At 37.8% G+C, this 22,353-nt stretch overlaps 2 protein-coding genes across 3 annotated transcripts; both read right to left on the bottom strand.

Moving 5' to 3' along the window:
- Window positions 1-5,006: 5,006 nt before the first annotated feature.
- zgc:153383 (uncharacterized protein LOC751751 homolog) lies at window positions 5,007-11,261 on the bottom strand. Of its 2 annotated transcripts, none has more exons than XM_059355673.1 (5): window positions 11,160-11,261; window positions 10,641-10,850; window positions 10,405-10,471; window positions 7,402-7,499; window positions 5,007-6,373 (listed from the first exon to the last, which is right to left on the bottom strand). In XM_059355673.1, exons 1-5 carry the CDS (start codon window positions 11,226-11,228, stop codon window positions 6,161-6,163), a joined length of 657 nt encoding a protein of 218 aa, XP_059211656.1. In that variant the 5' UTR covers window positions 11,229-11,261; the 3' UTR covers window positions 5,007-6,160. The 2 variants fall into 2 exon arrangements, with proteins under 2 accessions (XP_059211656.1, XP_059211655.1); XM_059355672.1 differs by having other exon boundaries at window positions 10,647-10,850; window positions 11,160-11,246.
- A 3,072-nt stretch (window positions 11,262-14,333) lies between these two features.
- On the bottom strand, window positions 14,334-21,699 carry LOC131991384 (homeodomain-interacting protein kinase 1-like). Its single transcript, XM_059356782.1, has 14 exons — window positions 21,665-21,699; window positions 20,721-20,902; window positions 19,705-19,896; window positions 19,425-19,606; window positions 18,620-18,743; window positions 18,090-18,212; window positions 16,963-17,049; window positions 16,693-16,853; window positions 16,524-16,589; window positions 15,940-16,157; window positions 15,729-15,831; window positions 15,508-15,585; window positions 14,815-15,008; window positions 14,334-14,706 (listed from the first exon to the last, which is right to left on the bottom strand). Exons 2-14 carry the CDS (start codon window positions 20,886-20,888, stop codon window positions 14,600-14,602), a joined length of 1,803 nt encoding a protein of 600 aa, XP_059212765.1. The 5' UTR covers window positions 20,889-20,902; window positions 21,665-21,699; the 3' UTR covers window positions 14,334-14,599.
- Between the last annotated feature and the right edge of the window lie 654 nt (window positions 21,700-22,353).

The following is a 22,353-nucleotide window of genomic DNA, read 5'->3' on the forward strand; positions in this document are numbered from 1 at the left end:
GAGATGTATGATGATTAAAAACTATCATACTAATGTCATGTAGCATGCAAATGCTAATGAACAGGATCTTCATGCTTCATAGAAAAGCAACCTGCATACTACTGTCTGTCATAACACTAAAAAATGCCTGACAATCCAGACCCTGTGTGGAGGATGGAAGATGCAAAAATAAAATAAAAATATGTATATGTGTACTTGACAAATTAATTGATATGCCAATAAATGTAATATTATTTAAAAATGAATGTGGGCTTTTGTTAATGGATTTTTCTGTTTTAGTTTGCTTCTTTACTTTTTACCTTAACCTTTTAATGAACTTTTTCTATTTAATTTTTCCTTTTTGAAAAGTTGACCTCATGACATTTGAATGACAGCCACCCCATTTGCATAATGAAGAAAAAAAGTACAAAGAAAATAATACAGAAATAAATAAGTGGGGAAATAAATAAGAAGGGCAATGCAAATGCAAAATTAAATAAAGAAATGAATTAACTAAATAAAAATGATAATTAATACATTTAGAATAAATAAAAAAATCCCCCAATAGATATAAAATGTAAAAGTATTATTATTTATTTATAAACCAAGTTTTTTTTAAATTTATCTGTCTATTTTTTCAGTCTTCCACAGGCCTGGAGTCTCTGTCTCAGAGTAAGCCGTCTCTCTGTGTTTTAAAGCTCTAGCCCACGGAGGAAGTAAAGGCGAAGGGGGTGAGAAAGGAGACCAAGCGGAGCTGGAAATCCCCTTCCCTCAGCAGGCCTGCAGACACACAGGGCCCCGCTGAGGCCCACATCAAAGGGGCTGCTGCTGTTCTCATCACCCTCCCACCTTCTGTCTTTCTATATGTCTCACTGTCCTTCTGTGTCTTTACACCCTCACCTCTGTCTCTGTTTCCATTTATATACATGTGTCTTTTACCACTGAGGAGCGCTGCACTGATGTTTTAAATTACGAGGAAATGACTTTGCAGAGGAAGAGCATTAACCTACCTGGGTGATTTTGTGTAATTAGTCTACCAGGTATTCTAGTCTGCAGGGCGTTTTGCATGTTGAGTACAAACTGTACGAATGCAAAGTATTTAATACAGTCGTTAAAGAGTGACTGAGCGGCATGTGCAACCTTATTAATAACAGAGCTGTAAGACAGTGCACACATGGCGCTCAGGTGTTGTGTACTATATTTTTAGGCAATGTGGTTAGACTTGGATAGCACCTTTGAGTAAATCAGAAGTGAAAACGCTGGCTAAACTGGTCTCCCCAGAACACTATACGCACCTCCTGTCCCCACCCTCACCACTCAAAGCCCACAAAAATGTCAGGTATGTTTGAAGAAGAAAGACAGCTTGGTGGACTAGCACATGAACGTTTGGGACTGACCCCCTGCGCACACATGCAGGCACCCAAGCTCGTGCATTTGTGCTGCACCAGTAAACACTAAGTCACAAGGAATGGCTTTGTGAGTTTTCAACTCTGGATTTTCCCTCTTAATCACTGATTGCCTGATGACTGCTGCGTGTCTCATGTCTCCCAGAAGGGAGCTGCTCAGATGGATAAAGTCAGTTTCCTCTCTGCTGCAGCGCTGCACAGACGGTTGGTTATATAAACCAATGACTGACACTCAGTTTTTAATGCATCATCAGACTAAACAAAAAAAGATAAACATGCATTTTATTTTAAAAGGTTTTCAATCTGTCTTTGTTTTATTGCTTCATCAAGATATTTTTTAACATGATGCCCTTTACTTTCACACTGTCAATTATATTTCCAATGCAATATTTCCTGACATAGTGCAGCAAACTTAGTTTAAAATGTGTTTATTTACATACATGGTTTGAACTTGAATGGTGTTACTGGCCCGTAGTAACCCCAGTAGGTCTCTACTGTTAAGTCCAGTGCTGTCCTCTAGTGGACTGACTAGGAACAGCAGAATTTTTCCAGTTTGAGGACTGGTAGTGTATCTTTATGTGGACAAAAATCTGAAGTGTACATTAGTGAACAGGTATCTCACTAGCGTACAAGGTTAATAATTGGGAAAGGAGGCCACAACCCACCTTGGTACCCCTTTTTAACCAAAAAAAACCCAAATACAAATAAACACAGACATTGTGCCCCCTTAAATGCCCTTATGATGGAAAAAACTAGGGCGCCCTATTAGTGAAAAAACATGAGATGCAGTTTCTTTGGGGTGCCCTTGCAGTGAAGAAAAAGTGACAAAGTGCCCTTCAGGGTGGCTTTCCAGTGATAGAATGGGATGCAGTGCCCTCTAGGGTTTAATTTTCACCCCTGCGCCTCAGACAACCTCAGTCCTCCACTGCTATCATCCCTCTTTGTGTCCAAAATAATTTTAGTTTACAGTGCGTTGAATGTGGTCGCAGACACAGCTAAATTAAGCTGCAAGAACTTATGGACTAGTGGACTAAGTATTCAGCTACTCAACTAAAAAAAGTAGTTTAAACATACTTGATTTAACCTAAACCACAATATTTTCCTAAATCTAACCAAGTTTAACTGTTGTATAAGAATAGGTTTCTGAGAAATGGTCAATTGACTGAGTATAGATCGATTGCTTTACTGGCATTTGCACCTTTTCACATTATGTGCCTTTGTGGATATTGGATACTGCTGGCTGGCGATTAATCGGCCACCTACCATTAATTGTTGTGCATTTAATCTATTTCAAGGATTATTCGTTCTTTCTTTCATTATTATCTGGAGCTGATCCCAGTTGACAAGAGGTAGGTACAGCCTGGACAGGTCTCCAGACTATCACAGAGACAGACAACCAGTGAATAACTTTCCAAAAAGGATTGTTCCATTTATATTACTACAAGTGATGTATGTTTTGATTTTGTTAGGAGATTTGTTTGATTAGAATTCCCTAATCTCCCGACTGTTTGCATGAAGTTGGCAGGGTTTCTTAAATGTGCAGTTATTCTTTTGATTTTGTTCCACTTCACTTAATTGATCATCAGGACTGGTACACCTTGTTGGTGAGTGACATGTTTAATGTTTTTTGCATTGCTAGTGTTCGGACGAATAATTGAAAACTTACTTTTGTTAATTCTGTGTTCGTGTTTATATTTCAGGTTTCCAACCTAACTAGGGGTCTAAATAACTTTCTGTCCATTGAGCCAACCACTAATTAAGACTGTCAGTAGGCTTGTGTGTGGATGTTTGTTGTGCGTGTTTATGCAATAAACGTGAAAGGAAAAAGGGAGACCCGAGTTGTACTTTTTCTGATATCTCAGGGGAGTTTACTAAGGCAACCATTGGACAACCATTCACTCTCATTCACTCCTATGGGGAATTTAGAGTTACCTAATTAGATTCCAACTTTGGACAGTGGGAGGAAGCAGGAGGACTCAGAGAGAACCTACACTGTCACAGAGAGAAAATACCAAGTTCTACACATAAGGCACGCAAGCCGGATTCAAACATGCGACCCTCTTACTTTGAGGTGAAAATGCTAACCACGACACCACGTGTAGCTCTGTCTTATCATAATTTTAATTTTATATCTTCATGTGTGTGAATGGTATTTAAAAAATGTATGATTGTGTTTGAAAAAACACTCACTTTAAACAGCCCAAACAAATACATTACGTGTTAACTGATACATGCAGAGTCTGCAGTGGATGCAATCAGACACAAGAATCCCATCTGAGCCTTTAAGTATGTACATAATAGACTCAAAAGCATTCAAGTAAATTCCAGGACTGCCAATCTGTCTTTTTCAATTACAGCCCATTTGGAAGAGCACTGCCTTGAGGCTCATATCTCAATTGATACTGAGCCAAAATTACATGTAATATTTCAGCTTTTTAAATCCTAAACAGCAGCATGATGACTTGTCAGCAGTGTTTCATGACTGTATATGTTGAGGCTGTCAGTGGATGCTATTGTCTGTCAGTCTGGGCGTTGTGTGTGGCTGCCTTGTGTGGCCTGGCTGTAGCATGGACTGACTTTACAATATGACCAGTAGAGATGAGCCGTGTCATCATGACAACACCATAATGATGTGGTGCAACATGTAATCAGCCACCAAATGCATCGTCCACCAACAGGTGCTTTCATTTCTTGCATTCAGTAGTTTTAGAGATACTGAGAGTCCAAATATATAATTTCCCACACTGTCTTAATGACCGGTTAGACAGTGGAGGCTTTCTTTATCATACTAAAAGGGAAACTTGGCATTCCTGTCATGCTCTGGAGAATCACTGCCAAACAGTCTGTAATTAACTACTAAAATACTGGAAAACTTTTTTTGTGTGGTGTTTTTATAGAAAATATCATGGAAATAAGTAAAAACCACTTTGGGGACATGAGATTTTTTTGTCTTTTTATGTCTTAAAGAAAATTATAAATCATAATTTTAAGACTTGATAACAAACAAAAACAAATGTAAATTGGCACATTAATAAGGAACTAACACAATATGACAAACTACTAAAATCTCTACATTATGAAGTGATTTTTTGACCTGAGCATGAATGTTCATTATTGAGCTTAGAAACAGTAATTTGAATAAATAATCCTCCATCTAAATCCACATTCCATCTTGTTTGTGTGGGTGAAAAACTCCAGGAAAAGTGTACTCTAAAGGAACTGGCATCTATTACTCTATATTAAAATGACTATAGTATGCATGTTGCTGTGTAGGTCGTTCCGGACCACAGAAACCCACTCTGACCTGAGAAAGGACACATTGTGCAGCGAGTGGACAGGGTCTCTGACCTCAGAGCAGTCTGATACAGAACAACAGCGTCTTTGTCAGCAGTCACAAAGACAATCCGTCACATCACTCACACTGTAGCACCACTATGAGTCTTTCAACGAGCAAACAAGACAGCACAAATGCCAACATTGACTCGTAGGTAAATAATAAAGATGTTCATACCTATACTGAAATGTTTCAGTGATATTTTGACAAAGGGACAAAAAAGTAAGACAATAACTATGATTTTATTAACATTTCATTACAGTGTTATTAAATCAATAGAAAATATGCTTAAATTAAGTGCTGTCAGTTCAGTAAAATACATAAATATTAAAAAACTGTACTTAAAAACAGTTAAAAATGTAAGTTTGCATGTCTTTATACAGACTTAGAGTAACAATGCTCCCTGCCATTATCAAAGGCTGACACACCGAATCCACTATGCTTCAGCACATAGTAGATAAGGCAGATAACCAGAGCAACATAGAACACCTAAACCCGTTTTCCGTGGTCGATAGATGATTCGGTAACAAAGGCTGAATCTGCTCAGTGCTTCCACACGGACATTGAGTGCAATACAAGCTGAATAAGCAATAATACAAAAAAAACACAGAGAGCAAATTAACATGTGAGCGAGTGTTAAAACGGCCAGCTCTTTGGTGCAGCCAGGTGTATTGAGAATGCACCAGTTTGACAAGATCTGGACAAAAGCAGCTATTCTACATGCATCAACAAGGCTATGTTACCTTTTCAATACTTGAAATTATTTTAGTGATATGCTTTGTCCAGATCTGTCACTGACTTGGCTGTATTGGTGATTTAGGCACAGTGTCCGGTCGATCAGAGGCACAGGGGAGCAACATGGAACCTTCACTCCACAGCAGACGTTCAAATTTGGGAGGCTGCTGTAGCAACTGATAATGCAATGGCTGCTGGATAACGTAACAACTAACCAGTAGAAAACTGTTGTTGTTAACCACAGACTGTATATAAAGAAGCTCTGTTTTTAAAAAGTTGCGGTCATAAAGTCTTTGTTGGTTGCGATAATCCCGCCCCCAGCCCCTGGCCGGTCCTTTGGCTGTTGAAACGCTAAGAACTGGTGTTAGATTAGTCACCGGCTCTCAAACTGCCTTTGCCAAAAAGAGGTATTAGAGAGTCCGCAGAACTTTTGGTCCAAACATGCCGAATACATTCAAAATCCAAATATGTAGCTTCATCATCCAGCAGTTGCTTTACCAATTGCTACACTGTTGCAAAGGGACACTTAGCAGTCAGCAGAATAACTCCACCACTACTGTCCTCGCCAAACAACCACAATACAGCAGCACTGCCCATCTAAAGCCGTGTCGTACACAAACCAAACGGTGCTTGGTGAAACAAGACAGTGTTCCTTCTTTAACAAACACACAGACATTAAAGCGCAAACGTCCGTTTCTGGGGGTAGTTAGGTTGCCGTGACGATAGCGGGGACTCTGATGGTGTTTGAAGATGCCCGATTTTCATTCTCGATCTGATATGTGACATCACGGTGAGCCTCGGCCTCATCCGGCGGGTCTGCCATGGTGATTGGCTCGTCTTCGTCTTCAGGAGACTGCAGCTGGTCAAAGGATCGCTCTGCTTCTTCTGACAGCCGTGTTTCCTCTTTCTCTTCCTCCCTCTGCATACACCAGAATGACTACATTAGCTGATCAACCAAATCACAATAACAGATTCATCCTCCCACAGTAGCACAATGGAGAGAGAAAGTTAAGGATGTTTACTATATGGAAAATATAACCGCAAGGTTACACTAGAAAACTGATGTATTCCTGACTAAATGGTCCCCAATTATTTCACATTTTATTAACTGATATGCAACATGATCTCACAGAAATCCGTGAAATAGCCACGGATTTCGCTTAACTCAAAATCCGTGGAATAGCCACGGATTTGCTCAAATTTCCGTGAAACTGACACGGATTTCGCTACAATGCAAGTTAATGACAGTCATATCCCGTGGCTATTCCAACATACAAAGTGATTATGTACATCCACTAAATGAATATTTAGAAAATAAAACATATATTTCTCGCTACAAATGTGATCAAAATCCATTTTTATGCAGAAACTAAGTCAAAATATAGATTTTTCACTAAAAATGAGAGAACTGTCCGCCATGTTTTTTGTTCTGACCGCTGGGACCTTGAAAGTCACGTGACTTGGAACAAACCAATAGCCACGGGATATGACTGTCATTAACTTGCATTGTAGCGAAATCCGTGTCAGTTTCACGGAAATTTGAGCGATTCCGTGGCTATTCCACAGATTTTGAGTTAAGCGAAATCCGTGGCTATTTCACGGATTTCTGTGAGACCAGGTTTTGATCTGATTGATGTGTTCTATATGTGTGTGTTTTGCTTTTGTTTGATTTATTTATTATTCTTTAACAATTTTATTTTTTCCTCCCTCGCCATTCAAATATGAATAATGAATGTTTGTACACTGTATATTAATCTTCTCGCTTAATGAGCACCACTGCCCACTTTGAAATACGGACTCTGTCTGGATATTGTTGGGATGCCAAACTACATGGACTACCTCTACCCCATGTACACCTGTGCTGTTTCTTTGAATTTGTGAATGTATGACTGCACCTGGAAAAAAGGAAATAAAAAGAAAATAAAAAAAAAAAACAGTGTAACGTACCTCTTTCTTCATCCTGTAGTATTCATCTATAGCGTACTGATATTTGGCTGATGTTATCCCAAAGAGGGAGGCCATCCTCTCCCCCAGGTAGTCACAGGCTGAAAATAAGGACAGATTTAATCAGCAGATGATGAAATAAATTCTATGGCAAACATCCTCAACTAATGATGCAGCACCCTGTTCATAATTCTTTCCATTATAAAAATAAATGTATTTCTGTAAAATTAAAAGAAAAAAACAAACTAAGTACCATTTCATCTTTGTGATACATTTAGGGTTGTCAAAAGTATCGATACTAAAAAAAGTATCGATACCAAAGCGTTGTATCCGTATACGATTCTTATTTTTAAAAGTATCGAGTTTCGACAGGTTAGTGTCTTTCGTTTCAAACTCACCTGTCACTGATGTTATCGTAGCATTAATGTTAGCCGTGTTATTATTAGCCATTAGCCGCAGCTAGCAATTAAAGGCTGACGTCACGTTAATGATTATAAACAATGTAAATAAAAAAACTAATAAATCAGGCACGTAGTATGTCCATATTACGTTAATTGACACAGTGTCAGTATACATAAGCATTAAGAGTTAATAAGTTTACATAAATGTTGGTGACTGAAAAGTCTTATTTTCTCTCTTGAAGTCCCAGAATGAAGCAGAGAAAAGTCAATTTATCAAGCGTGCCTAATATTTTGCACAGCATACAACCTCAAAATATTGTTCTAATTGTTATTGTTTATTATATTTATTTTTTGCACTACCTCAGACCTGAAGCTTGTTATCATGGTTGCAATTTCTTTTTGCACAACTGTTTTCCATTATAAATATTTAACCTGTGGTTCTGTTCAATTTTACAGGTTACATTTTTCTTGTTAATAATTTTGGGGTCTTTGTTTTTATCGTTGTGGTATCGAGTATCTAATATTTTCCTGAGTATCGGTATCGAATTGAAAATTTTAGTATAGATTCTTGTTCCAATCCACAGAGCCTTGATCAATCAATGTAGATACGGTTAATACGTTTAAAACACATAAACAGTATGATATCTCTGTGATTTAAACAGCTGTCTATGCATATTCAGGAAACATGACAAAAATAGACGAAAAGTGTAAAGCAACGTGGACGGTCTTTGTGAGACGTGTGGATTGATACAGTAAGTAAAATGAAAGCTAACTGTTCTGTGACAGACGTCAAAAACACTTCTAAAAATGTTTTCAGTGTTTACAAGACTTTAAAAAAAGAGTGGGAATCCTTACAAAGACAACTTGTGATGACCTTCGTAATCTCAATTTACTATTACTATTACTATTTAGTGTGTGGTCTTGAGACTGTTTTCAACATGTCTTCTGGGTCATCAACTTTCTTTACGGTACACTACATGTTTCAGAAAACACAAGAAATAGCCAACACAGTAACCTGATCTTCATATTTAATCAGCGCTACCTAGATTGACAGTTTGATCTGGGTTTTGCAAGCTTGATGTGCTGTCTTTAATCGACCTAATTTGCAAGTGTAGGTCAAGTTGTGTTTATGCAAATTAAAATACAGTGATTGGTCAGTCAACTTTCCATATCCTATGCATCTGCATGATGAATACGACATCTGCTCTCCATTGAAAATGAATGGCATCAGTCGACTTTACAAACATCAGCAGTTCGGGTGTATCTCCACCTTTGCAACAATCTGAGGACTCGCCCATTGCCTCGTTTGCATCGTGAGGCAGTGGAAACAAGGAGAGCATCAATAACTGTACAACTTTGTGCATAACTTGTTAATTTTAATTAATTCAAACTTGACTTAACATAGGCCTTGTTAAATCATTAATGTTGCATGTTAAATAAAGGGGTAATCCATAGATGGATAATCAGAAGTCCAAGTATTTTACACTGTAACATTTTGAGGTTTTTTATTATCATGAAATATTCACTAAAGAATGAATGATACACTTTAAAACTGTTAAAAATCAAGTAAGATTCTCCCTGCAGCAAAGAGAGGTAAAGTAATGAGGGAAAGAAATTAATGTTTGAAAAAGTCCATCTCACTGAAATGTTGCATTTATAATATACTCAGCTAATTAGCAGTGTGTGCAATTAATATAATCAACCTTCATTAGATTGAGCTAATGTGGGCACATAGTTGTGTAAAAACTGTTTCTTCTTTTTGTGATATAATGACCATTTTAGGCAAAATGACGTTTCTGATTCTGAATATTTGTTTTATCACTTGTGACTCTATGGTAAACATTTTGTCCATGGTGATTGCCCATGGTTATAATATGCATGCTGAATGTCCATAGACAGGGTTTTTCCACCGGAGGCGGATCACGGCCGGTGCCTGGCCAGTGCCCAAATGCGAATGGTTCTTTGGTTTCCCACCACCAAAGAGGCTCCAGGGTTCCACAACAGCACCAACTCTTTGCTGGTTTTGAACCGCAAACCGCTACGCCAGGGGCTGGGGACCAACTAAAACGTGTATCATTCATTTATTTAAATTGTTTAACTGCAATGTGATTGATTGCTAGCGTGCTAACATTAGCGGCCGATCATATCGCGCTATCGTTAGCGGGTTAGCATGACCAAGACCAACGGTGCTGTTTAGAGAGACCAACTAAAATGTGTATCATTCATTTGATTTGTTTAACTGCCATATGATTGATACGGGCTAGCGGGCCAGTGCTAGCCCGCTAGTTAGCTTACAACAAAGTCCAACGTTAATAAGAATGTATTTGCCGTCTATAGTGATCAAGATGAGCAGCACAGATGTTGTTGTAGAGACATGTACTGTAGTCTGCTGTTGTTACATATACAGTATACGTATATGTTGAGACATATACAGACGTTAGCAATGACGCAATGACGTGGCTCTAGAGCCGGTGGAAAAGCCAACAGCAGCAGTGGCTCCGAACCGGCCGGGAACTGGCTCTCGGTCAAAAAACCTTATTATACAATCTGATGCACATTGGGCATGCATAATTCAAACTAGGCATGCATAATGATGTAAACACACCTGAGATGGTGGATGTGGCAGCTCTCCACATGTGGAACCAGAAGTATGGACCCCAGGTCAACTTGGACTGCAACACAGAAACGTACAGTCAAGAGGACACTTATGTCTCCTCTGGCTCCTTATTCAAATCATTGCACACGTCACACACATTTGCGTCCCTCCATCATTCCCCTTGTCCTCATTCAGCTCCTTTGTACCCACACACATGCATTCCCCGTCCCTCCACTGTTCCTCACCCTCACCGCATCGACCGGGGAGGACAGTAGGTCTTTCCTCTCTGGCTCCTTGTCCTCTCCCTCCTCCTCATCGGTGCTGTACTCCTCCATGGTCTCCCCGCTGGAGAAATGGATGATCCTGCGAGGCACCTTCTCCCTCTGCTGCTGCTCCTCTCTCTTGTCCAGCTCCCCCAGCTCCACACTCTCAAAGTCTCTGCCCGGGTTCCTGCTCTGTGTGTGGGGAGACATCAAGGAACCACAAAGACTGTGTGTTATTATGGGACTCATTTATAAGTAGGGTGAGCTAGGCAATGCGGCTTCAAGGAGAGATACAAGCTCTGCTGCAAGGCCTGTGGTAATTTAATACAAAAAACCCCAACATATTTTAAGTGTAATATCATGAGCAACCAGACCGACATGACACAGCTGACAAGTGACAACAAGCTACAGGAACAGGGCGACATCATTATTAACCTCATTCATAAACAAAACGCTAACCAGAAAATGTGCTACTGAAGAAAGAGAATGCTGTTTACCAACCTGCTCCACGTCCATGCTCTGTCCTATCGACACATTAACGTTGGTGAGATACAGTGATATATCGGCCATTGTCGCCGTCTTCTTTGTATCTCTGGATGCTGCACCCACAACAGCTCTCCTCCGCACGCGCACCCGGAAGTGCTGTGCGCCCCCCCGTGCGTAGCGTCCATAGAAATATGTAGAATCTCAGTTCACACTTGATCCTAGTAGCAGTGAGACAGAGGTAATACCATAGACTGTATAAAATAGGGTAATACAGATATAATTGAACGCAATACGCTGTGTTTTTTCAAAATTAAACCTCTGAAGTTGGTTCAAATTTGTCAACTTCCTCTGCGTTCATTTCTGTCTGTGTTTAGCATCTTTCAGTCTGTCCTTACGTCACATGCATGGCTCCTTTTTCTCCACACAAACTTGGCTATCAGTCAGATTTTTCATTTTATTTTAATTAACAAAGTATAAAGCTGCCAGGAACCCAAAATACAAACAAAAGGGAAATTTCCATTTTTATTTATTTATTTATTTATTTATTATTGTTATTATTATTATTATTATTATTATTATACCATTTATACACACAAAAACAGCAGAAAAAATAACAAATAATAAATCTAACAAAACAGTCTATTTGCATGTAAATTAAAAATAGTAGTAGTCTTCATTGTAGAAAGAAAATTCACATTTTAAAAATGGTCTAGAAACATAAATGTCACACTGTGAAAGCTCCTATGATTGCACTTTCAACTGGCTTTCTCAGCTTGTCTACATATCATATATACATAAAGTTATTACTGTAAAAAAAACATGTGTATTTTCAATAAATAGATGGACTCCAGAGGGTTAACAAATTAAATCGTAGTATTTTAATATGTACATTTCAAATAAGCGACATCATGCCAATAATAATATTTGCTTAAATGTAAAAAAATTATTATAAATAGGTGTGCACACGGAACAGACACACAATAATAACACAATTGTATAGGTAAGTTGCTCTTCTGCACTTATTATTATCTCTGTTTTTACTTTCATTTTATGAATTGAATGCTTTTAATATGTTTTAATGTGTTCATCTTTATGTCTGTTAAATGTGAAGTTGTTGCCTGTACTTTCTTTGTTGTAAAGCACTTTGCGCTGAATTTCATGTATAAAAGTTGCTATAACAGTAAAGTTTATATTACAGTTATTGTTATTGTTATAGACTGAGAAGATTAATATGATCAAAAAATTAGTGTAGTGTATAGTACCGTTTTTAAGGCTAATTGAAAACGTACTTGTTTATCTTTATGTAAATATAAATTGTGTGAATATTTGTTAAGGTTTTTTTTCTATATTGTGTTATGGTGTTTAAGTTGTATTTTTATTTCAGTAATTAATTGCCATTATATTTCTGTATAATATTAGTAAATATTTATTGAAATAGGTCTTTTAATGGTTTGTTGTAGTTGTAAATGTAATATGTAAAGATACACTTGAACACAAAACTCTTTGTGTGTGTTTTTTAATATCTTAAATTTTTTAAAAATATAATTTTAAATCTATTTTGACACGCACATTTCACATTCACAAATAGGCTACACATAACAAAATTAATGTTAGCTAAAATGTTTTAGGCTGATGATTAAGATATTTTTTTTATCAGAAAATAAATAACTAACATTGTGTGGTTTACAGACTTTAGTGTAGTCTATTATGAAGAGTGAGGTGAGTCTTCACTATAATGTTAATCCTGTTATTAACAGATTCATTGAAAATATAATTATAATAATAATAATAATTTAATAATAATTTAATTGAAAATAAAAGCTTTATTTAACAAAATGCATATTTCCTGTTTGGTTGGTTGGCTTATCATTTAATTATATAGTGCCTGTGCTGTTTTATGGTGTTTTTGTTGTAAATGTTATTTACTATTTTATTGCCATCATGGTTTCATACAAGATTAAAAAAACTGATACACACATGCACCTCACATACCAAATATATTAAGAACTGTTTCTACCACCCCTATGGAACACTTGCACAATGTAGTGTGATGTAGATCTGTTTGACGAACAGTGCTTCAGTTTACTACTTGTCCAATATACAGTGCTTTTAATCCTTAAATTAGTCACCAATCATGTTGCCACCTGTTTGAAATGACCTCAAAGAATCTCTGCTGTCCATATATTTTATCATTGTTGAGTAAATGCAGGTTACAGCCTAAGATAAAACTGAAGCTCAAACTTCAGCATGACATTGTGCAAGGTTGACATTTAGTAAAAAAAAACATTTGTGTAAGTAAATGCCAGGAGGACAGGTTAAAGACAAACACAACAATGTAGCAATAACTCTATTATTTATTTCAAATGTTGTTAAATGCTTGACTTTGTATGGGAGGAAACCGGAGTACCCGGAGTAAACCCATGCAACACAGGGAGGGCATGCACCCTCCTCACAGGAAGGACCAGGGTCGAGGTCCAAATCCAGGTCCTTAAATCTGTGCAGCTTCAGCAGTGGCTGGGCGTCTGTGTTGCCCATTGAAATAGCTGTGAAGGTTTTGCAGTAAAAGTCTTGAGAGCTTGATGGAGTTTGAATATTCAAGTCCATCAATCTATTTCTTCAGCTTATCTGGGGCTGGGCTGGGCTGGGGGGAGCAAGGCATTCCAGACTCACCAGCAATGTTTCCCAGCTCTTCCTGGGGGACCCCAAGACATTCCCAGACCAGTACACCCAAGTGTCCAAGACATATGGCCACAGATCTGATGATACGATCTGAAAATCAATCATCGATCTTTGACATAAGGTACCACGTACACTTATGAACCACCCTGTGCTGGAACATGGTGTTTGTGATGGCCAATCCATGACTAGCACAGCAGTCCAACAACAAACATCCCTTGGGTTGTGATCAGGAAGGCCGTTCCTCCCAATCAGACCCTCCGAGTCTCTTCATCGTTGCCCATGTGAGAGCTGAAGTCTCCCAGAAGAACAATAGAGTCCCCAGGTGTGCCCCCTTCCAGGACCACCCAGAGACTCCAAGCAGGCCAGGTACTCTGAGAGCCTGCAGGTTGTAGAGATTTCTTCTCTGCAACCTGCAGGCGCATTGAGGCGACCCTCTCGATCCTCGGGGGAAACTCCAACAAAGCAGGTGCTTGCGAGCGTCCCCACACTCGCCTGCTGCCTCTCACACTGGGCAACACCAGAAACCACCAGAGAAGAAACATTACATGACCCTAGAGCCAGTCAAAGCCAGGGGTTGGCAAGCCCAGGACCCGCCTCTGCCTGCCGACCAGCTCACATTGCACCGACCCCTATGTCTAACCCTGCATTGCTCTTAGTCTGACCCCTAGGGGCCACTTTGCCTTTGTTGATGTTAGGCTGGTTAAGTGCAATGAAACTAATTGGGTTAAACTAAGCCTGACAGAATGAGTTTTACTGCAAAACCTTCACAGACCATTTCACTCGTTGTGGACCTTTGGCGCGCAGAAGCAGGGGAATATCTTCCTCTTCAGGATGGAGAACAATCTTCGGAGTCCTTTCTTCTTCTTATTGGGCTCACTGTCCTCTGCACATTAAAAGTACACAGTGTCAATGCTTTAGTCAACTTTAAAGGAGCGACTGTAATTGAAGAAGGGAAATGACATTGTAGACAAGATGAGGTAAAGTTTCTTACCATTGGAGGCTGAGGAGTTTATGCTGTCGGGAGCACTGTTGTTTGGAACGTCCAGTCGGATGCTTTCGATGTCTTTGTCCGAAAATGAGCTTCTACATGTTGTGAACTCTGTTAGGAGACCACTGTCAGCCTCTGAGTCACGGATACTTACCAATTCACAATCACTATCACTGTCATCCTGCACAGCCTGGGATCTACACAAACACATATACTGAATCATTGTTTGTTCATCAAAGAGCCAAAATTATCCTCTTGAGGGCGGCTTTTTTAAGACCACCTATACTAATGTTAAAGCATTAACAGATGGGTTTCTTTACTAAAGTAAAAGTAGCATTATCACAATGTAAAAATAATAAATTTCAATTAAAAGTATTCAAAAATAGTTTTAGATAAGTGAAAACACAAATGTAGCATTTTACTGTTTAGTTGAATGAGGTGTAGTAATATAACATTGTTAATTTGTTAAGAAACTATTAACTATACATAAATGTATTTGAAAAAATAATGCAGAGATCAGAAATAAACCTGAAATTAAAGATGCTTGCTCTGATCCTGAATAGCACTGTTAGTGTAATGGCCCATTAGATGTTACTTGTGTGCAAAAGGTTCGCAATTATTACTAATTTGATATCAACATATGCCTCTTCTTTTACCCGTATATGAAGGATTAGTGACCAGAGGAAATGAACTTACTCAATGGAGCTTCTCAGTTTGGTCGTCATGGACTCCTTTGCTGGCTGCACCATGATGACACCTGCAGGCACCTCATATCTACAGGAGTGTTCACATGTGTGAAAGGTTCCACAGTTAAGCAAAGATGCATGCACTTAACAAATGTTGTTTGGATACAATTAGCAAAGGTCAGAAGTCTGCTCAGGGTGGAGAGCAAAGGCACAATGTAAATCATCACGTACCTGTCATCAGTGTTGCTCTCTGCAGAGTCTTTGTCTCCGTCTGTTTGGCACTGCTCAGCTGCATTGCTACAAAAAACGCATTTACACTGTGGCTCGCTGTCCTCTGCAAATTAAAAGTATACAGTGTGAGTGCTTTAGTCAACTTCGAAGGAGTTACTGTAATTGAAGAAGGGAAATGACATTGTAGACAAGATGAGGTGAATTTTCTTACCACTGGAGGCTGGGGAGTTTATGCTGTCAGATGCTTCTGCACTCTTGTTTGGAACGTCCAGTCGGATGCTTTTGATGTCTATGTCCAACGATGGGCTTCTGCATGGGAAGAATTCTGTTATGAGATCATTATCAACATCTGAGTCACTGATACTTACCAATACGCAGTCACCGCCATTGTAATAATTTGGATGGTCCTCCTCCTGCACAGCCTGGGACCTACACAAACACATATACTGAATCATTGTTTGTCCATCAAAGACCAAAATTATTCTTTTGAAGGCGGTTTTTTTAAGACCACCTATACAAATGTTAAAGCAGTAACAGATGGGTTTCTTTAGTCAAGAAAAAGTAACATTATCACAATGTAAAAATAAATAAAAAAAAACCCAATTTCAAAAAGTATTTAAAAATAGTTTTAAGTAAGTAAAAAAAACATTTTGCTATTTAGTTGAATGAGGTGTAGTTGTATCAGATAGTTAATTTACTTGTTACAACTTAACAAATGTTGTTCAGATACAATTAGCAAAGGTCAGAAGTCTGCTCAGGGTGGAGAGCAAAGGCACAATGTAAATCATCACGTACCTGTCATCAGTGTTGGCCTCTGCAGTGTCTTTGCTGACGGCTGCGTGGAACTGTTCGGCTACATTGCTACAAAGAATACATTTACACCTTTATGATCGTGTTTAAATTGCTCACTGTAACCAGCTGTTTTTGATAACTTGTGTGCCAAGAAGAAGGCAGAGACACTTACTGATTGCTGGGGCTGGAGTAGCTCCCCAGTATAAAAGGATGCTCCAGGATTTTGCTTGGGGTAATCCTTTTCTGAGGGTTCAGGTGGAGCATTTTCTTCAACAGCTCAACACAGGCGCTCCTATCTGCAGCTTCTGCGCTGTTTTCTTCATGCTGGCTGAACTAAATTTTGACAAAAAAAAGAAAATATTTAAATTGACAGTCCTTCCTAGCTCATGAAGTATAATATTCTGTGTGCTCCTCTGCATGCTGCGTCTGCTTGACAACTTACTGTTTTCAGATCATCCAGAGAGGAAAACCTGTGTTTCCTCCTTTCCACTGGCCTGATGCCTGTTGCATCGAAATACTCCACTGGAGTCTAAAAAAAGACAAAATCTACTTGAGCTATCTCTTCATCAGAGTTCAAATGTTTACATGTTTATATCAACAGCAAATGATCTTGTGGATTATAATTAATGTTTGGCTACACTGTAATCAGTTGTCTTGTAAATTAACAGTAAAATACTGGCAGCAGGGTTGCCAGCATTCTACTGTTAATTTTTATAGTTCCTCTACTGTTATCTACTGTGATAAAACCACATACTGAATTACAGTAAAATCCTGCATTTCATTGATTTTTACAGTAGACTAGTTGCAATATTGTTGCAGTATACAATGCAGTCATTTTTTGTAAATAGAGCATATTACTGCACTGCAAAAAAGCCAACTTGCGGGAAAGCGGTGAAGTTCATTAGCGAAAGCGGCTAACTGATGCTAGCGGCTAACTGATGCTAGCGGCGCTGCTTGTTACAGCTACATGAGTAGCCATTAGCGTATCAATGCTAACCCAAAATTGACATTTCATAGCGGCATTACAATCGTGCCAATTCAGCACATTGCAGAAGTTAGCAGAAGTAAGGATTAAAAGTTATTACAATGTAAAATTGTAAGTTAGTACAACTTACAGTTGAGTTGACAAAAATCTGAATTCAGAGTTGAGCGGACTCAAAAACAAAACTTAAAATATTCAGTTTAATTGTCCAACTTAAAATTTTATCGAAGTTTGTTGCCTTGAAATTTTGAGTTCACCCAACTTTTATTTTTTTGCAGTGTCTGAAAGCCAATTACTACGAATGAAGAAGCGCTGTCTTCACTGTAACCTCAGTAATTTTAATATACCATATACTGAATGAGTTAGTGAAGTAAAATACAACCATTAATATATATATATATATATATATATATGTATATATTATGGGAAACGGCAAGCTACCTACAAATATTGCCCAGAATGCATTGTTTTCTACAGTATAATACCTTTTTTAATGAAGAACAGTATGTTACGGTTACAATTTGGCTGTTTTCTTACAGCAATCTGTTACAGTGTGGTGAAGTTAAAAACAGGTTGTGGTATTATACCTTGAGTATCCAGTTCTGGAATATAAAGTACTTCTGTCTTTCGTGGTAGTACTCTGGGGTTTTTCTCCCTTCTTTCAGCAGTCTGTTAGGAAGTTTACCCAAGACGTTGGTGATGTAACGCAGCTGGAGACAAACAGAAAAATCATTATTGGCTGTATGTTTTTAACTGTACACGGCTTTACGGAAGGCAATGTTGGTTGTACATTCCTGCAACCCATTCTCTTTACCTACTCGAGACACACACTGGGTTGCATTATTTAAAATTGTGGTTAACATTTTGAAATCAAGCAAAAATGAATTGTGTCAATGTATCTGTGTTTTTCATAACCATACAATGCCAACATTTTTTTCAATGGTGACTGGGCTGCATTTAGCTCAATGTACAGTCTCTGTTGCACTCCCCCCCCCCCCCCCCCCCCCCCCCCCCCCCCGCTGCTGCTCTTTGAAAAGCATTTAAAAGTATTTAAGATGCCTGAACTTTTAATATTAGTTCGATATTATGTTGAGAAAGATGTAGCACTGGTACTTACCACATCGTATTCGTGTTTCCCCGGGAAAAGCGGAAAACCGAGTAGAATCTCGGCCATTAACGTTCCGAGAGACCAAACGTCGATGGCCTCATTGAATGGGAAGCCCATAATGACTTCAGGAGCCCTTAGCGTGGAAGAACAGTAATACACAAAATAAGCAGCACGAAAATACAACTCAGGAAATGGCATAAATTGCTTAAAGCATGGCATAAAGGGGTTTCTTACTGCATTCCATGATCTACAGTCATGGAAAAAATGATTAGACCACCCTTGTTTTCTCCTTGCTTTCTTGTTCATTTAATGCCTGGTACAACAAAAGGTACATTTGTTTGGACAAATATAATGTATAATAACAACAAAAATAACCCATTAGAGTTTAATTTAAGAGCTGATATCTAGCCATTTTCCATGGTTTTCTTGATAATAACGAAAATCAGTATTAAATTAAACTCTTATGAGCTATTTTGTTGTTGTTATCATTGTATTTGTCTAAACAAATGTACCTTTTGTTGTACCAGGCACTAAAATGAACAAGACATTGAAGAAAACAATGGTCTAATATTTTTTTTTGCCATGAGACTGTAGATGGATTAATACTGTATATATTACTGTATATATTTTCAACATTTTTTTAAAACAGAAAAAACAAGTCCAAGAAGGAGCAATGAAAAACACATTTGGTGTTAAAATGTAGTCATACAGAAGAAAAGACTAAAAAATATTTCCAGCAGAGTTGTGATATATCATTAACCTGAATAGAAACTTTAATCTGAGCAATTCTAATAAATATATCTAGAGTTCTTACCTATAATAAATAGGCTGAACAGTGAGTCCAGGCCTTGCTTCCATTGACGTTATAGTTAAGCCAAAGTCAATTAACTTGGCCCTGAATGGCTGTTCCTTATGGTTCACCAGCATAATGTTGTCCGGTTTAATGTCGGTGTGGATCAGTCCAATACCCTTTAGGGCCTTTAATGCTGTGGCCACCTGCAAGTAAAGTCAGTCACAGAATGTTAAGGATGTGCCAGAGTGGAAAACTGAACCATGCTTCAAATCTTATTTTCTATCTGTTGCAGCGTCCTTACGTCTTTGATGATTGTCCTTATTCCATTTAAGGGAAAAGGAGCACCTCTCAGCTGCTTTATGTAATCCCAGACGCTGATATCCAGCTTTTCAAACACCATGATAGTCTGGTCGGCCTTGCGGAACCACTCATGGCACTTGACAATGTTGTACTTGTCAGGGTTCAAATAGTTAAGAGTCTCCATCATGTACAGCTGTGGACAGACAAGTGTGAAACAATCACTTTATGCAATAGTACATATTAACAATGACTCAGACACACTGCAAAAGCCAATTTATATTTTTTGGCCTAAAACAGTGATTTAAGTTGGTAAAACTTGGAAATATAAATCATTGACATTTAGGGTATTAATGTTAGTTAGCACAACAAAGGAAGCCAGTTGTCTGCTCAAAAACAAGTTTGTGAGTTGTTGGTACTTATATCTTTTAGTTGGGGTTCAAAATAAGGGACAATAGTTCTGCTAACTCTTATTTCTTTGTTGTGAAATGCGGGAAAGCCAACTTTCTGAGTTGGCACTGCACTTGAAGTCTCATTGTGGCTGTGCTGTGCTGCCTGAGCTGGAGTCCACACAGGTAATCAAACCTTAATTAAATGTATTAAAATGATACAAGTATACATGATCTATACATGATATAATACAATTTTATCTCTAACTCTGTTTTGGACTGAGTTTTTATTACTATTTTATTCTATTTTATTTTATTGTTTTACTGTTTTTAGTATTTTATTGTTTTCATTGTTTTTATTTATACCTATTTGTGTATGATTTATTCTATTTTAATAACTGTACAGCACTGAGGTTGTTTTTAAATGTGCTCTATAAATAAACTTTGACTTGACTTGACTTGACTTGATACGGGAATTTTATTCTGAGTTGTGTTGTGTTTAGTTTAATTGTCCAACTTAAAATTTTATCGAAGTTTGTCGCCTTGAAATTTTGAGTTCACCCAACTTTTCTTTTTTTACAGTGCAGTGTCCAGAAATGAATGTTTGACTTGACATCCAAAAGTAGCTCACCTCTCTCAGGTTTAAGTTTGGTGCATTTTTTTTCTTCAAGACCTTTACAGCAACGTTCTCTTTGGTATCCAGTTTCAAACAGTGGAGGACTTGACCGTAGCAGCCCTGTCCCAGAACTTCCAGGATCTTGTAGTTTTCGATTGAGTCTATCAGGGGTGTAGTTGCCATTTCTGCAAAGACAACTGAAAACAAGGAGAGAATAAGTTAGTTCCAATTGCCCACAGTTTATTCCCAGTTTAGCATCTTAGTGCACATATTTAACATGTATTTACAACTGCAAATGGAACAACAATATTTAACAAATAAAAATAGCTTAAGCACATTCCCACACAGACTCCACTTTGCATCTTATAACAGTTTATTGTAATTTTTTTTAGCAGATATTAAAAACAACTGTTAATTCACAGTTTAAAATTTTAGTGCACTCATTAACTTCACACATTCCCATATGTACAGACAAACATATTTTAAAAAATACATTCAAATGAAAAAGCCAGAAAACATCCCTATTGAGGCATGTATTTGTAATGTTTGTGTATATAGTGTGTCATAGAACATTTTTGTCAGATCGTTTAAAATAAGATAACAAAGCATCTCATAGTCATAATGGCATCGCTGCACAGTGTTTACAGCTTTTGCCTAAAAAAAAAAGCATTTTCTAATGTACTTAAATGGTCCACCTTAATGCTTTTCGTCACATAACACAGTGTTTGGGCCAAAAGTGTCCCGCTCATTCTGATAAAGCCCTGATACCAAAAAGCATTTTGATTTAAGAACAATTTTCTAAGTACACTGTACTCAGCGCGAAATAGAAACGTTAGATCAGTTACACAGGGCATTTACAAGCAGTTACCTGCTTAATATACACTAAAATACTAATATTTAAGTTCTAAGTAAAGGATTCACACTGTCAGATTTAAGAGAGGAAACAAAACAATAATTACCTCCTGGATACCTAGATCCGTCTGGTTCAGAAGTTGACTTCAGACTGGCTTGTAGGGTCGGTTAGAGTAGAATGAAGAATGTTGATATCGAACATAAATTAGAATGTCTCTGATGTAATCAGGCAGCGATGGAACATCCAGAATTCTAGTCAGTGGAGCCCAGTTCCACATTAGTTCTAATGTGACTACAGGCAATGTTAAATGATGCAATCACCAAAACAGCCTTTTCCTCAAGACATATCAAATTTGACTTTAATGATAGTCAATCATGACATTATATTGTAGTCTATTCATGCTTCAACACGCATACAATCAACCATGTTTGACTATTGAGCCTCCCTTTCAAAGAATTCCCCCCCAAAAAAGCCTGAAAATTATATATTATTGGTATTTTCCACCAATTCAGACCTGATAACAACTGTCATGTAATAATAAAATATAATATTAATTCAGTTTTAGCCCTTTAAATGTTTATATTATGTTAATTATAACAAATATTGGTAACGCTTTATATTAAAATCCTTGTAATAACCATTAATTAACAAGTAATAAGGCCCTTGTAAGTCCTTACAAGATGCTTATTAACATTATTGTGTGTTTATAAGCTTATATAAGTGTTAATAATGGCATTACAAACACCCATGACCCACCCAAGTTAACTATAAGTTAACTATGCTTTTTGCAACTAC

This window comes from Centropristis striata, chromosome 18 (assembly GCF_030273125.1).
Source record: "Centropristis striata isolate RG_2023a ecotype Rhode Island chromosome 18, C.striata_1.0, whole genome shotgun sequence".
Classification (NCBI taxonomy): domain Eukaryota; kingdom Metazoa; phylum Chordata; class Actinopteri; order Perciformes; family Serranidae; genus Centropristis; species Centropristis striata.